Raw genomic sequence first — 17,317 nt, forward strand, 5'->3', positions numbered from 1 at the left:
ATATGCGCGTCTAGAACGTCTGGGAATCTAGCAGAACTTTTGCGCCTTTGTAAACACGCATCAACTCAGTTGCCAAGGAGATATCCGCCTCAAAGTTTTCTATCGCTCGTATACTTTCATACAGAACGCCTCTTCTCGCTGTGATCGCTTCGTTAAGCAGCTTTTACACACTGCGGAAACTGTTACGGGAGTTAAGGAAGTGGCTACGGTAGCTTCTAGGAACTGCTGTAAAAAACGCATTCAAAGCCGTTCTCCTCCGTCGTATCTCGACGCTGTCTTAAGAAATTCCGGAGTGAGTGGTTTGAGGAAATAACGCACGCTGTAAAAAACTTCGCATTGCCGCCGGAAATTTTGGTGCGAGTGCTCATTGTACTTAATGCTCTTACGAAAGTTTTGCCTGTGAAAGAAAAGAAAGAAAGAAAGAAAGAAAGAAAGAAGAAAGAAGAAAGAGAAAGAAAGAAGAAAGAAAGAAAGAAAGAAAGAAAGAAAGAAAGAAAGAAAGAAAGAAAGAAAGAAAGAAAGAAAGAAAGAAAGAAAGAAAGAAAGAACAATTTCTGGCTATACACGCGGTGAAGAGAGCTTATGGAGAACATCTTTTTTCTCATACTTTGGCTTTTTGGCACGCCGGTTGCCAAACGTTGACCAATACCGAAAGCTACAACTGAGAACTCTCGCATCGTACTCTTGCTTAGGGTTTCAATAACGTGAAATCTCATGCCTTCGTTTGCCGTTCAAAGCATAGAAACTGTATTTAACGTGATGTTCTCGAATCTCTCGCGCATTATTATTATTATTATTTTTTCGTGAAGTGTTGGAATGTCCAAAGACTTCTCGGATCTGCCACTACACGGCCCTTACAGTCTCGATGCGCCTTTCATTACAGCTTGCAACCACCTCTTGTTCGGCAGCGTGGCAAATTTTAGCATCGTCCCGAAAGGGGGAGCTGGGACTCACACCTGCCTCATCAGGGAGCGATGTTCCAGCTCATTTAGCTCCGTGCAGGCGCGAAAACTTCGTGATCATTGGAACAAGCCGCTAACGATGTGCGGCGGCAGCGGTAGCGCGCAACGCCTTTATCTGAAGGCGGACGATCGCGCGGCGAATAGGTGCCGCCGGGCAAAAGCGAATGAAAAGATGGGAAAGCAACCAGGACTTCGGCTCGTGAAGAAGTTGAGTGATAGCTTGGAGGAATAGAAGGATAGCCGAAGACTGGGCGAGCTGCGAATAACTATCCCTGGTTCGTCGACAGCGCAGCACACGGTTGTGGCTAATGAAGATGAATGTTCGGCCCTAATCCGTCTCCGCTGCCGCGCTTCTCCGGGAGGCGGGGCGAGCGCCGCCATTGTGATGACAATGGATTGGAGGCACCATTAGGTTTCCTTGGTTGCGAGCCGGATTGAAAGGAATTAGAGCGGAGCCTGAAGACGCTTGCACTGCGTCTCTGCGGCCACTCTGGCGAAGTATTTAGAAAAAAAAAAGAAAGGAGTGAAAGAACGGCACCATCTGTAGAGGTACGCCGTCACCTCTCGCCGCCTGTTATCGGGAACTTGTTCCTCGCTCCAAGCTAAAAAGAGATTCGGCTTCGGAGGGGGAATCTGCACGGAGAGATGAAACCATGTTGGGAAATTCGCAGGGGGAAGAAGAAGCCGGTGGGACCGGGCGAAAGACAGGCATTAGACGGTGGCTCTAAAGCGTCTTTGTTGTAGTACGGTGTACTCGTCGTTACGAACTAATTGGCGAACTATCCCCGCTCGGCCAGTCATTTTGTTGGCCAACTTAAACTTGTGACTCACGGCTTGCTTTACTAATGGGCTTTGCAGCAAGGTATAGTGCAGGAGAACTTGTGTTTCAGCGGCGACTAACTTGCGCTTGATAGCTGCCGCAGGTTTCGTGCACCGTGTCAATCGATGAACTCGTGGGGAGTGGGTCTATCGATATAGCCATCACTGCTTTCCAACGGCACCAGTGTATGTTTAACTTTTGTCAGAGGGTGGAAAAAAAGTCATATTAATGGATGAAGTGAAGTTTGGCGTCGTTCAGCTTGAACTGCATGAACTTCGTACTTGTCACAGCCCGTGAATGGGATGCTCTCGCTCGGCAGATTCCAGGGAGTGGAGTGGTCGTCGTACCCCGAGATGCTCCGCGACAGCATGAACAATCAATAATAACTGTTTTGTAGCGCCAGCGAGAGCCGGTTGCCGTCCAAAGACTCATTCAGAGCCAAGAGTTGTCAGAACACACGCTCATAAAAAACGTATATTCTTCAGTAAGGCAGTTACTGACGTTTAACCTATTTCTCTTTCTCTCTCTGTTACACACACACACACACACACACACACACACACACACACACACACACACACACACACACACACACACACACACACACACACACACACACACACACACACACACACACACACACACACACACACCACACACACACGCACACACGCACACAACACACACACACTACTTTTGCTATACATGTACACTTGGCTGGTTACGTCGCAATAAATCTAAAACGGGTTTTACCACATCTCGGTACCAATCACCTCGGAACCGATCTTCAGAACCAATACAAAGTAAGGCTAGCAGCTAACTTTTTTAGAATCCGATTTGATATAACTCTACAAAACAATGGATTGAAGGGACAGACAACTGGCCAGAACGCGAGATATGATCCTGCTAGAAATGAAAAGACCGTGAAATATAGTGACAGATTCCAGCATCCTTTTCGTGTTGTAAGTAGCACGTGTTTAAAGTGTTTAAAATTAACAAAAAAAAAACGGTATGTCGCGCAGCCTAGCAGAAATCCCTTGAAGCTGAATTATGGAGTCGATCCCTTTGCTTACGTAGTCGCATAGTCTGCTGTTGTCATGCGATGCGCGCCATAATTAGTCCTCAAAATTGAAGTATGTATCTATCCCCGCTATATTTTGTGCTGCTTACGAAGTAAAAGGAGTTGTACGATGAGAAGCGGCGCTGCCTTCGTGGCAGCCAGTGCAACATGTCGAGCCGCGGCGCATGCGCGCAGAGTGCACGCATGCGCAGTAAACCGCAGCGCTCAAATACGAACCGCTCTCGGGCTCACTGTTTGCAGCATGTGTTGTCACGTGTGTATACGACTTCATATTCGCCGCAAACAGAAAAATTCTGATTTTAAATGTTTCACGGCGTTTTCCACGTTACCATTCCGTGATTAGACACTCTGACTGGTCCGTTGTGCGGAAGAAAATAGGTGCCATAAAAATTGGTTGTTGGTCCCTTCAAGGGGATGCGGTCGCTCCAGTGAGCGAAGCAGTTTTCTGGCTGTCTGTCACTTCAGCGCGAAGTAAGCGGGGAGAGCACATCACGCACATAGGTATGAGCTGTCTACTGATCTCTGTAGAGATAGCGTGCGGAACCGCGCCCTTTTTATTAAAGTTCGCAGTTGTTGCCCGAGCGACGCATCCCCCCCCCCCATCTATCATGCTCATTCGTCCGACGGAGCCGACCGGCGCGTTTCATCTCTAGTTGAACCGCGCCCGTCTGCTTTCACGCGCACATAGAACTTACTATGCGCAGGGCAATGTTATCGATTTGGACTTTATATGGAACATGACGGCGACGGCGGCAGAAATGGGCTTTGAGTGTCGGTATAATTGCTATGGCAATAATAACGTTCGGTCGCACTGTAGCAGACATCTCCCAAGCCTGTTTTATGCTGTCCTGAGAATACACTATGACAGTATGAGATGGGACGTTGGAAATGTTCACTCGGCAGTAGGAATGAGATATGGGCAGAAGGAAAACGTTAGGAAAAGCATGGACAGCAGGAAAACGGCAGATATGCACAGGCGCAGTCTGTATGTGCCTTACGTCTTCCTTTTGCCCATATGTTTCGCGCAGCTGTGGCTTTGAGCAGTGACTCCGCTTACGGTGCTTTTGCTTATTTTGTGCCGTACATGTTGTGGATGTTCGCAAGGATTTTGTGCAGCTGGTTCTGAGAACTGGAATACTTTTCTTGCATGATACGTAAGCCATCGCCGCAGTAACTGTGCAATGCCTAATGTTTCTCTTTAGCGTATTTACAGCTTTATCTTTTCTCGCCGGAGTCGTTATTCACACTTATCTATCTCTTGTGCTCTTTTGCAGGCGGTAGCAGACAAGTTCTGTCCACATCTCCGGCCATGCCAGGGTGCCTGGGTGCCGTGCAGCCACGGCTTCGGTTTCTGCGTCTGCTATTCCTGGCCTCTTGGACGTGGACGGCAGCGCATGCCATGTGCCCGTCGCGGTGCATCTGCGATGACGAGAACCTCCGAGTAGTGTGTGACTCGGCTTACCTGGAAGTGGTGCCCATCACGCTCAACCCGAACTTACGTGAGCTGAGCCTCGTGAATAACCACATCAAAAGTGGCGTGTCTTCGTTTAGCGTCTATGGAAACCTGCGCTACCTGGACGTCTCTCACAACCAGTTGGTGTCGCTGGGCAAGGAGAACTTCCATTCGCACAAACACCTCGTCGTGCTCGTCTTAGCGAGGAACATGATCTCGCAGCTCGACAACACGACGTTCAAGGGGCTCGACGAGTTGCAGACGCTGCTTCTGAACGAAAACTACATAGACAGCATTCCGGCCGGCGTATTCGCACCACTTAAGAAGCTGGAGAAGCTGGACCTGTCGCAGAACCGCCTGGTCAGGGTCACCGAGCAGGCGTTCCAGGGACTGACCAAGTTGAAGACCCTATTGCTGCGAGACAACAAGTTCGTGACGATACCGAGCCAGGCGTTCGCGCCGTTATCGTTTTTGCTGAACCTGGATCTCGGTCTCAACATGTTCTCTAACATTCCGGAGGAAGCCTTCGTGGCACTGAAGCAGCTCGAAGAACTGTCCTTAGACGGTTGCGGCGTCAAGACGGTACAGAACGGCGCGTTTCGACAGCTCTCCGCATTGCGCCAGCTGAAGCTGCACGACAACGAGCTCGAAGAAGTGCCCACAGCGACATTCCAGGATATAACGCGGTTGGAAGTTCTCAACCTGGGACAGAACAAGTTCCCAAGACTTCGACCGCGGGCCTTCGAGTACCTCAAGTACTTGAGAACTCTGGAAGTGAGCGGCTCTGCCGCTCTTCGTTGCATCGACCGAGGTGCTTTCGCGGAGAACACGGACCTCGAAATCATCCGAATGACGCACAATATAAACTTCCGGTGCATAGAGCCCGGAGCGTTCGATGGCCTGGCTGGTCTGAAGCATTTGGTTCTTCGAGGCAACGGCTTCACGACTTTCGACGAGTCGCTTCTCGAGTGGTACGAGCTCCAGGAGCTCGACCTCAGGGACAATCCTCTGGTCTGCAATTGCACCGTACTGTGGCTGTGGCACATGTGCAGCGCCCGCAACGCGACAAGTTCACCGCTGTCTCCGGAAACGTCGCTGGTCCGCTGCGGTGGCGGGCCACCAGCGCTCAAGGACAAGTTACTGAGAGACATCGGTTCGGCGGACTTGGGCTGCTACGACGCCGTGCTTCGGCGCCAGATCATCATCGGAGTCGTAGCTGCGGCTGCGATATTGTTCGCACTCATCGTGGCCCTCGGTTTCCGGTTTAGGGAGCGCGTCGCCGGCGTCCTCAAGAACAAGTGGGGAAGCGGAACCAAGGAGCCGCAGTACCACAAGACGCACGGCGAAGACGACAACAGCATGTGTCAAGTGGCTCACCAGCCTTTGAAGTTGATACCCGTGACGGAACTGTGATAAACGCCTTGACGCTGTGGTGCAATGCGCGTGGAAAGTGCCCTGCGTGGGGATTCCTGAAGCCCAGAAAATGTTTTACTTAAGAAGAAAAGAAAAAAGAAGAATATGAGTGTTCAGTCCTGACTCTTGCGGCCAACGTCATCTCGACGCCTCCCTTTGGCCATGTGGAATTCTTTATCCTAAGTGAAAAGGATTTTATTTGTGAGCTCACAATTGGGCATCTACACCTCGCCGCCCCCAAGGATAACTCTAAGGCGTGCATCTTGGCGCATTTGCTGTTTTATCTTATGGGTTTCGTTAGCACATCGCCTAGGCTTCTCGTCTCCTTGCTCCTTACCGAGGGCAATTGTCTGTCCGTGCGCGTCTCCTGTCGAAGAGCAACAACTACTGCCACAGCGTCGTCTCAAATAAACAGCGCCGATGAAACACGACAAAATCTTCTAGAAGCGAATCCGAGAGGGAAAGATGCGAAGAAAAGACTTCGAAGAAGTTGGCGAAATGTGTGTGTGATTTTCCGAGCAGAACGATGGCCACCGCGAGTGCGAAGTGTTCGTTTCCGAAGTTTGTATGACCGAGCCGAACTGTGCTTTTCATCACAGAACTTGAAATGTCGTGGCGTGGCCGTATAGGACTTTTTGCCAGCACTCGGGCATTGTGCTGGAAGTGACATTTCGGAACCCAGCTTTATCCCAGCACGCCCCCGTTTCCTTATAACAAGATCACAATGTGTAGCATCTCCTTCACTTTCCAATGGACGAACGCCTGCTATGCTGTTGCCGTATGTCAGGACGTTCCTACGAAGGCGCAGGCGCGTCGCCGAGCAGCTAGCGGTGTAGATGAACCATAGCTTTTTAATATCTCGGGATTGGAAAGCACTCTCGCGTCCTTCCTTTGTACATAGCACGGAGCCCAAGAAATGTGTGGCTGCTCGTTCTTTCCTTTCCTTTATCTGGCGGCGGCAATGATGATTTCTCTCTCTTTCTCTCTTCACTTCTCATCTCTCTGTATTCCTGCATTTCCTGAGTGATCACCACACGCCCCCGAGCAGTGTCTGGTTCCTTCTGTACAGATGTTTACTTGTGTTTGTGCTCGACCACCATTCTTCTGGAAGTGTGTCGTCTTGTTGAAATGTCCGCCTATGATCGCTTCAGCTCCTGCGGGCAGACACCGATTCGTCGTACCAGATATCAAAAGGCACGCACAAACAAATGGCAAGACAATAATGACAGACCATGCGCGTTGAATGTACTATACCCTATCAGTACGGACGCTCCTCGTGACATGCTTTGAGAGTGACGATACGCAGTACTGCGCGATCTTGAGTACGCCTTATCGGCGTGCCAAATTAAGAAATCTAAATACGTTATGATTACGTCACCGTGCTGGGAGAACTATAGGTAGAAAGAAGTGATAGCGGGAATGGTGGTCTCCGACGAGTGAAGAGCTGTGCTTTTCACTTTTTTCATTTCCACGTGAAAGACAAAATACGATAAAATACCGGGGATTGTAGTCACTGAAAAGCTATTACGTTAGCGTTGTTCGTACCTAAGAGAAATATCCAGCCAGTGCTCACGAAGGCAGCCAAGCTATGGCAAAAAACTTGTAAGAACGAGAACCTTTGAGAAGTCGGCCTTTGTTGTGTTGCAAGGTGAAACCAGCACCGCTGCATCCTCGCTGGAATAGTCTCTGTCTGCGAATTAGGGGGAAGAAATGTCTTGGCATCGGGGATCTACAAAGACATTAGTCACTTTCTACCAGCACTGACTAGTATGTCCTTAGTTCGAAGTTCTGTGCTCCCATAACAATCGGTTTAGGAGTGCCTCAGAGTTCAGTACTTGGCGACATGAAACTTGTTCGCTGCAACGCGGAGTTGCAGCAAACGAAGTTCATATTGCAGGTAATGAGCTTGGCGGCAGTCGCACGGAAAAGGCTTCATCATCGTTTCCTATATCTGTTCTGTCCTCTTTCCCGTGCTAGCGATCTCGCTTCTTTTAAGTGAAAAGGGAATCTAGTATACATAGGGTTGTGGTGAACCGCCACGATGTGGCCGGCTGTGAATAACTCGATGAGTGAAGAATATAGGTAAAGTACCGTTTTTTTTTCTTTTGTAATTTATTTTTAAAATGATTTTAGCCGGTTGGAGGAGCTTACGCGATTTCGTTCCTCCCCCGATGGTACACAGGGCATTCCGTTTCCGTTGTTTTTTCTCGTGTAGTGTTTGCGAAGTGTTTGTAAAAAAAAAGCAAGCAAACAAACAAAAAGGAAAGCTCTCTCCTTCTAACGTCCCAGTTTGAAAGTTGACCCCAACTTTGTTCGCGAGGTCTAAAGAAAGGCTTAACGACTTCAGTGACGCTGCATAAAAACTCTCCGCTAAAGTGGACGCTGGCGCAGGTATTAAAGAAGAGGGCAGAGGCGGTGATTATTCCGCCATAATACTCCTCCAGACGAGAGCTCTCGCTCGCTGATATTTCTTCTTTTATGTATATCGTGCTAATGTAGCGCGGACAAAGCCTTTAAAAGTTTGGTCTGCTAACGCATGAAACATTCATGGAATTGCTCAAAGTAGTGCGCGCCTTCTTTTTTTTTTTAAAAATTCTTTAACCCAGATTTTATGCTTGATGAGGTCATGAACGTCGCTTCAAGCTTAATTTTATTTTTTTTTTCCTCCTCCAAGCTCGTTGCGAAAAGAGCTCGCCGCGAAAATTAAAGTGTATGGCTGGCGCCAGTGGATCGCGAAACTCGGTCAACGGTGGTGTGAGAAAACAAATCCGAGACTTTGCGCGAAAAGCTTGATTTATGCGACCTAATGACCAGTTGCGTGTTTTGCCTTGAAGCCGCCATTGCCTAATGGAGTAGCTGAGTGCAAAGTGAGGTAACCCAATGACCACCATTCTTTTATTCCCCCTTGCTCTTTCCACTTGCAGCAATCTTTTGTGCGAGTTGGTTCCGGTATACAAAAGAAACTCAAGAAAAAAAAAAGTTAAAGTGGGACGTCTGATGTTATCTTCAGATATTTCTCTTTCTGCCAAGGACTCTCTTACATGCGAGCAGTCGCAGCTTTCTTCTATTTCTTTAATTAACAGCAAGCTACTCACTTTAGAGCGTTTGGAGGCGCATGAATGAAGAAAGCAGGCCGGTGTCGTATGCTTTTTTTTCTTTTTTTTTTGCGCCGTTGGCTAGTCTGTGACGTTTTGCGTTTAGTGATGATTCCGCATGTCAGGAAAAGAATGCAGTGATTTGCTCATAGGTGAATAAAAGTACGTACTTGCCTCCGTTCACTCACTATTGAAATGAACTACTTGAATGTTCAATCAAAGAACTCAACACACTGTCTACCTGCCGCGCAAGCGACGTGTTGGATCCATACTACAATGTTCTGGCGTTGAAAGACTTTTGAATGTTGTCGTATGTGTTTGTTTTCTTTGTCACAAGAGTGTTTTCTCTGTATGCATAACAGCCAGGGTGCAAAATGAAAAACATGGTGGCGCCCTTGGATGCATGAAAAAAAAAAAGAAAAAACCGCCAGAACTTATGGCATAGCGACAGTCCAGGGCAGCAACAGAAATGTGGCATTTGCCCTCACACAAGTCTGCGGCAAAAGAAAGATTTTCTCAAGAATATAGTGACAGCGAAGGGGCGATTAGATTCTGGACGATGAGGCTTAAAGCATGCGGACAGCTGCTGCATAACTACTTCGCTTTAATAAAAGTAAAATGAGGGAACCGATTCATCGATAGCTGAATGTGATTGCTTGAATTTCTCTCTGGAGATTCATCGCATACACATGCTAAACAAGACAACACACTCTGAAATGAGTTTACTTGCGTAGTAGCACACTCGCATACAAAAAAAAAAAGAAATAGGAAAAGTAAGCCAACAAGGATTACTGTTTGCGAATTGTAGCAGAAAGCGGTGGGTAGACGCAAAGGAAAGAAAAAGAAAGTGAAATAACGAACCATGTTCGTGGAAAGAAGCGTCAAAAGTAAAATACATAGGGTCCTCAGTTGCGTCTAGAAGTAGTCGCACAATGTGGTTTCGAATGTTTATCGCGCGCTGTGATAAGCATACTTTTATGTGCAGTCGCACCGCCATTATCTGAACTGCACATTATGATGGCTCTGTGGATATGGCGCTCTTTTGAGGAGCACAAAGTCGCTTGTTCGAATGCAACTTGCGGTGGCTGCGCTCTGATAAGGGGAGAATGAAAACGAAATGTTATTGTTTAGCGAACTATGTGTGCTGCGCCCGACGGCGAAGTTTTAATCAGGATCACACCAGTTCAGCATTCATTAGATCTCCAGAATTGGTCTTGAGCGTCGTCAAACTTTTTTTTTAATAATCTCCGAACTTAGGGCCTTGCTGGAGTCCCGAAATTCACTATTACACGCTCTTTGCTTTGTGGTGTTTATTTTCATAGGCAGCTAAGGTAGCGCATATTGGCAGCTCTCTGCAACTGCTCTTCGGCATTAAAAGTGAATCCGCGGCTCCAATTCCCAAGAGAGTTCATCGGCGACTCATTTTCACGTCTTTTGCCGCCCGGAATGGCATCATTGAAACTTGCAGTACAATATGACTTTGCGATGTCCTATAGTGATATCATGTACACAGGCTCTACAGCCTTAGGAGTGAAGCATGAACGCGCATGCGCGCCTCTTATCATGAAATAAAATAAATTCTTTTGTGCTTCGATTGGCGACGCGGACGCTGAATATTCTTCCGTCTGATTTACGTGATGAAGAGGGTATGTGTTTTCCCCTCGATTAACTATCAGGCTCGCGTACCTTAAGACGATGCGAAATGAACTTCCAAGAGCAGACCTGTTTTTCAACCTTTTGCAAGCAGTCGTTTATTTTTTGTCTATGCTTAATAATACTGAAAAAAAAAAGAAGCTACAGATTTAAAGTGTGCGTGAAAGACTCGTTAAAAAAAAATAGGTAAGCGTACAACTGCCACTTGGCTTAAGTCGATTTTCAAACGGGAGGTAACGCTGATGTTTCTGAATTCTCCTAGTAGGTATCTGCTTTCTTCGTGTTTATAAAAGGAATACTGAGGACATTATCGCACTGACAATAAAGGTGTTTTACGAAGCAAGCGTCCACTGGCAGCTATGTCTATGTTGTGATGAGTTTTGTGGTTGCGTGGTAAGCCTGTCGTGGTGTCCTTGAATTGTTATTGGTTGCATTGAACTGTCGCTCACGTTTTCTTTGCCGGTGATTCGTTTCAAGTGAGCATGACGTTTTTATCTGTATTTAGTTTCCGTACAAGAACAATACGTCAATCTTTACATCTCGATACACACTCGAGGTGCCGAGAGAGACGTTGCATGATGTGTATACGTGCTTGTTTTTGTTCCAAAATTCAACGCGCTTGTCGTGTTGCCCTCGCAAGGAAACATTTGTTTTTGTTATTGTTTGCTTGTTATCGACAACGCATGGGATTAAAAGAAGGTATTGAGAGCTGAAGTTTTGTGTGTTCTGTTTCTGTTCTGCATGCTGCACAAGCGTTCGTCGATTCCCTTACCTCGAGTTACCACAAAGGCATGGCATGCGCAGCATAGCTTCGCTTACTGTTAACTTTATGTTGCTTCTATTGCACGGATGAGAGCTTCTCGTTTTAGTTTTGCTGCTTAGAGGGCAAGAAGTATCGTTCGACAGCGCAGTAGAAGCCCTCGTATATGGTATTGGGATTCTTCTTAGCTTTCCTTAAAAAAAAAAAAATCAATAACCTCTTACGTCACAAGTAAATCGTTATATATTGGGGCGAAACAAAAGCTTGCCACCTATGGAAAACTCGCATAAGCCGAAGTGCCCTGCACTCCTTCACGCTCTGCTGGTTGAAGCGTAGTAGTAAAACTGCTGCACAAAAGCCACTATGAGCAACCGTTTCAGGAACCTGTTCTGTTCTGATCTGTTTTAACTGGCTTGCTGTGGAGAGGTTGAGGTTTATATTACCTCGGCTACTCAATTTCTATCAGGAACCTTTCGCGTTGTTTCACATGCAACAATTTCTATTTATTTTATGCGTTTAGGCCCGTCTCCTTCTTAGCTTAAACCTAAACCTGGCTGACTTCCCGCTCATGCAGCTGCAGCGAAAATGTGGATTGTTTATAGCTCGAGTTCCCCCTTCACCTCTCTTGTATTAAACATACAGCGCACGCTTTCCGATAGATTATTTACCGCTTGCGTGGCCACCGAAGATGTGAGCGCCCCTATCGTCTAAAAAGTGCGCAAACCCATTCCTAAACCGTGGGAGTACTTTCAGTCGACGCATATCAGCGTGGCGACACGCTATCGAAGCCGTGCTTCTTTTGTGACCGGGAATTTACTTCGCGCATCACACGAGGATTACGTTGACTCCCGCGTGGACTGTTATACCAGAGAAGTTGGGTAGTTTCTAGTCTTAAGAGTAGTTTAGGACTGCTAGTCTTGTGTCGGAAGAAAAATTTTTCTAGTCTTGGTGCGCGGGTGGTATCCGTGGGGCTCGTCCAAAAGCACTTTCGTTTGAATGCTTCCCAATGGAAGCGACAGTTACGACGGCTTCGCAGGATGATCCACTGCGTGGGACAGTATCGGCGTTTCCAGGTACGTAGAGCATGCGCTCGTTAGTTTGCTGGTAGCCTCGGTCGAGTGAGTACGGTAATATACGACAGCGTAAAACAAACATTGCAGAGCGCACACTGCTTCGTGTCGCTGTCCAATAACAGGCGGATATTCACGCTTGCATTTCCAACCACGTAAATGCCCGAAGATGTGGCTTTAGGACTGCTAGTCTTGTGTCGGAAGAAAAATTTTTCTAGTCTTGGTGCGCGGGTGGTATCCGTGGGGCTCGTCCAAAAGCACTTTCGTTTGAATGCTTCCCAATGGAAGCGACAGTTACGACGGCTTCGCAGGATGATCCACTGCGTGGGACAGTATCGGCGTTTCGGTTTTCGCTAAGCGCGTCAAAATGTCCAGGCATTCACAAGTATGATAAAAAATTTGCAGTGGCTTAGCTCGGCTATACTAGGATATACGTAGCGTTAGCAAAGGCTCAGCTGATTATTCTGAGCTTTCCAGATTGTCTAGGATTAGCTTGATTGACATGCTTAATGCTGATCCAATGACACACACACACGGTATACGTATTATGTGGCACATGCATATTTATTTTTGCTCAACGTCAGGTTGCTTCTTCATTCTTCGTACACTGAACCGCTAATTGCCAGGCAACTACTTCGAGATCCGATGACATAAGCTTCTCGGCTCTTCTGCGCCGTTGAGCAGCATTTGCGCTCTCCTTCTCCATGGCGTTACCCACCTGCAAACGCCAGTCAGAGGCGCTATCAAGCGGCACCAGCGCATTGTCAGACGGCGACTGCACAGCGAAGGCGAATAGCTGCGCGCGCCATGGCTACGACGTCACCCCTCTCGAATGCGCAGAGCGGCAGCGGCGAGTCGCGAGCGCCGGCTCCAGTCTCACTGCCTGGCTACGACGCCACTCCTCCCGCCCTCCGCCACCAGCAGCGGCGAGCCGCGCGCGGCGGTGGCGGAGAGCGCGTGAGATGCCGGCTCCGCACTGATCCTCGCGCATGCGCAGCACGGCTCATGAGGAACCACGCGAAATCGGCTCCGGCTAGGCAAGTGTAGCTAACGTTACAAAAGTTGTCGTTTTTTCGTGAGCTTCAGTACGTTAGTTCAGCCATGCAGGTGACAATACCCCATTAAAACTTGCAGCAGCTGTTTATTCCAGCCTAGTAAGCATATTGCTATATAGACGGTGCACGGACGAAAAGGGGTGTAAAACACAAGCGAGTGCTTTTATTTACTGAAGTTGCAGAAGTACAAGTAAAACGAGAAGCAAGGCTGTCTACGACGTGCCTTCTTCTTAAGAGAAGAACGAGAGTATACATCGGCCTAGCCGCGCTCATGGTTTTCGACACAACTTGACCGAGGACCCAGACATGCGCGGCCCATGACGATAACAAAATGGGTACTATACAACATATCAACTTTCTGTGCGCCTTCTAGATGCGCACTCAGGTCTTGCAAATGCTATAGACATCCGAAGCCATCTGACGGAAGGGCGGGGCTCAAGTCTACTACACCCACTAATTGATTGCAAAACATTCAAGTAATGTGCGTGTGGCGGCATAAGTTTTGTGCTCCCCTTCTTGATTTCAAGCGTTATACTGCCTGCGCACTTAAAAAAAATTAATTGGGGCAGCTATGCATTACTGGTGCCAAGACAGGGGGGGGGGGGGGGGGGGGGGCAAGAAAGCGCGTCATGACATTCAGCACTTTTTTTTTTCTTCGAACGCGTGGCTTGCTTTCAGTGCGTCGATTTGAGTATGCCGTCATGATCAACCAGTGTGTGGAACACTTTTATAAGAAAGAGTGTGGAACACTATCTTTTGCCAAATGGCGTCACGTAGCACGTGAACATCGAACGGACAGTTGACCAAAAGAAAGTGTGTTCCACACTCGCCGTCATGGCTACGAGTGGCGCTGACTAACACTCCCAGGTTTGCATGCACATAAATACACGATGAAGTGCATACGGCGACAACAGCCGCCGTAGCTCAATTGGTAAGAGCATCGGGCGCGTAATCCGAAGGTTGCAAGTTCGAACCCTGCCGGCGGCAAGTTGTCTTTTCGTCCACTTTACTTTCTTCACGTTTATGTCATAATTACTACAATGCAGGTAAAAACAGTACAATTGACGTCCCATATACTTTCCTTGGCTTCATTATCTGTTGGTTTTCATTAAGGTTGTAACAAGTATCGTATAGCCTTTTGCAAACATCGTTAAGAACCCTAACAGACCGTACCCGCAAGCGCACTGTATAAATGTTTACGGAATGTTGAAGAAAAGGGCAGATGTAAAAAAAAAATGGCCGCCATCCCGCCCTGCAAACTAGTCCAGCGAACTAGTATCAAACACCACGCATGCTGATTGGGGGGTATATTTTATTATTACTTTAGAGTACTGGTAGTGATAATCGCTTTGTGGTCGCTGTGGTAGATTGTGATTGGTTCCGCGGCCATTTTCAGCAAGACGAATTCGTTCCTTTCGTATGGCATTGTATTCACGCTGTTCTTCTGGTGTCTTTAATTTACGTGGTCTACCCATGGCATTCTTAGAATGAACTGATGAGTTGGTCGACGGATCTTCCTATTATATATGAAAGCGGTCGTTCGACGTCATTCGAAGCCCTCGTGTGAAGTGCAAAGCAGCTGCAACCTAATCTTTACCGAGAACGCGTGGAGGGTGTTCCCATTGTTCACAGGCGCCTTATCATCTAGCACGCGGTTTTGATTCTTGTTTTGTGGTTTTCTTTATTGAAACGAATGCTGAGCTCTATGCTGTATGCCTGATTGCAAAAAAAATGATATGCCGTTTGTCTGCAGTTGTTAATAGGCCCCTGAACCACCCATAGGTCGAAATTTAGTTGTGGCGTTGCAGTTGGGCACGATTCTGCAGCTAACGCGCTCGTCGGCTCGTCCGTCCACCTATCCGAATGCCCTGCCTTAGCGTCCGAGGTGAAGACGCAAGGAACGCACGCATTTGCTAGCAGAGGAGCACGTGAGCGCGAGCCACCCGCATCCTTCTTTACCACGGAGATTTATCTGAAACATGACGTCATCTTGTCACTTGATGTAATTGATGACGTCACACGACATTTTGCACAGGTCTCGCCAAATCTCGCATTGCCTCAGCAGGTCGCGCGAGATCTCGCAAGGTCTGTTCACTCATGAGTAGGGATGGGTGAATAGTAAGTTTGAGGTTCGAAGCGAATTCGAAGTGAATAGTGATTTTGTCGAATAATTTCGAATCGAATAGTTCGTATAGTATATATCGCATATTATTAGGAAAAAAATGAATTTTTGTCATGACCCAACTAACTCGCATAGCATTTTTATGAATAGGAACTAGGCTTGCGTGAATGTCACTTATTTTTTATTCGAAGCGAAATGGAAGCAACTCTGAATAGTAGTAAAATTTGTATATCAGTAGGGTGCAAGTTATAACTAGTACAATACATTACATTTGAAGAATTGGTATGCTTAGCGCATATAAAGCAGCATAACACATTTTTAAACAATTTTAATTAATTGAGCTGAAGCTCATATGTACACTTAACCTTGAAGTGTGGCTTCGTGGCAGTGCGGATTTCTCCTGGATGAGTGGTTTCACAGCATAGAATTTCTACGCTGCAGTGTAATCACCTTTACAGGGGGTTATATGCGCTCAAATGTAGATGTATTCGTTCATTTCGAATAATTCGAAATTTCGAATAATCTAAAATCGAGAAATACGCAAATAAAGTAAATAATAAAACCCTTTGGTTCGAATGAAAATTGAAACCAGGCCTTCTGCGTGGCAAGCAGGTGTTCTACCACAGAGCCACGCCATTTCTTAAAACAGCTTAAAAAAAACAAAACAAAAACAACACTATATGAATGTAGTGGGAGGAGTCTCCTTACGTGGTTGCTTGGGCGAGTTGGTACGACATATTAGAGGGAAACAGCGCGAAAGACGAAAGACCAGGCAGAGAAGGACACAAACAACAGCGCTGTTTTTCGCCAATAAGTCTCCTTGAAGCATGCAACATTGCGTGGCAGAGGCGTACAATCGTGCCAGGCGTCAAAACATGTGAATTTCGCAACAAGTGGGTGTTTTAAAGGCCCGCTTGTGAGTAAAGACATTATTTTGGTCCGAAAGTGGCAGAGGCTGGACGGGACCGGAGGCCTCGCTAGCTCAGCCAGGTAGCTCCACCCAGGATGGGGCCGGCGGGAGGTAGAGCTGCTCGGCGTTGTCCCGGGCCCTCTGGACGGCCAGGAGTTGGTTGCTCAGTTCCGCGCTGCGCATGGCAGCCTCCCGGGAGGTCCTGTCACGTAATGCTGACCCTGAGTTAAAGGGGCACAGCCAGAGCATATGGTCTGGATTACAGTACTCGTGAAAAGTCCCACTAATTACAAAGCGCTAAGACGTATTTAATCATCATCAGCAGCAAAAGCATCAACAAAGTCGGCAGCTGCATAGGTTCGTGTGTTCCCTTACGGACGCGTAGTGGGCCCTTCGCTGATTCGCAAAGGAAGAATTATGGCGTAGTGGACATTGCGCAACTGTACTTGCAGTAGGCATTCTAGGATAGTTTGAAGCAGCCAATGTTACGCGCACAGACGTTCGTTTCCTTGCGGCACTGTTGAGGCATGCACCGAGAACCGAAACCAGGCTAGCAGTTGAGAAGGCCATGCGCACGGGGCCCGATTACGCTATGATGTTCTACTCTTGAAGGTGAAGCTCAAGCATCCTCCAAGTCTTTATCATTATCGTTATCGTCGTCATGTGCATGTTGATTGGACTATAAAGGCCGCTCAGTAAACACTTATGTTTATTTAGACATTAAAGAGAGAGAGAGAAACGAAGAGGAAAAGCAGGGAGGTTAACCAAGCTTTGGCTTGGTTGGCTACCCTACACTTGGGGTGGGGGAAAGGGTGAATAAAATTACACCATTTCCCGCTAAAGGGGACCATGAGGCGATGCGAAGCTGGAGCACTTGCACGATCGCGTTCCACTGGCGTTCGTTGGGCATGCTACCGACCTCG

General features: G+C 47.5%; 1 protein-coding gene and 1 non-coding gene across 3 annotated transcripts in view; both read left to right on the top strand.

Annotated features, from left to right (window-relative positions):
* LOC119387141 (TLR4 interactor with leucine rich repeats) overlaps window positions 1-10,600 on the top strand; it is a 183,700-nt gene extending 173,100 nt beyond the window's left edge. For both annotated transcript variants that reach the window (XM_037654449.2, XM_049413385.1), the window contains one exon: window positions 4,138-10,600. In XM_037654449.2, coding sequence (XP_037510377.1) covers window positions 4,173-5,729 — 1,557 coding nt within the window. In that variant the 5' untranslated portion in view covers window positions 4,138-4,172 and the 3' untranslated portion in view covers window positions 5,730-10,600. The remainder of the gene's footprint in view (window positions 1-4,137) is intronic.
* A 3,675-nt stretch (window positions 10,601-14,275) lies between these two features.
* Trnat-cgu (transfer RNA threonine (anticodon CGU)) lies at window positions 14,276-14,349 on the top strand. Its single transcript has one exon. It is a non-coding gene; the product is annotated as a tRNA-Thr (tRNA).
* Window positions 14,350-17,317: the final 2,968 nt, after the last annotated feature.

Source organism: Rhipicephalus sanguineus, chromosome 3 (assembly GCF_013339695.2).
Source record: "Rhipicephalus sanguineus isolate Rsan-2018 chromosome 3, BIME_Rsan_1.4, whole genome shotgun sequence".
NCBI lineage: Eukaryota > Metazoa > Arthropoda > Arachnida > Ixodida > Ixodidae > Rhipicephalus > Rhipicephalus sanguineus.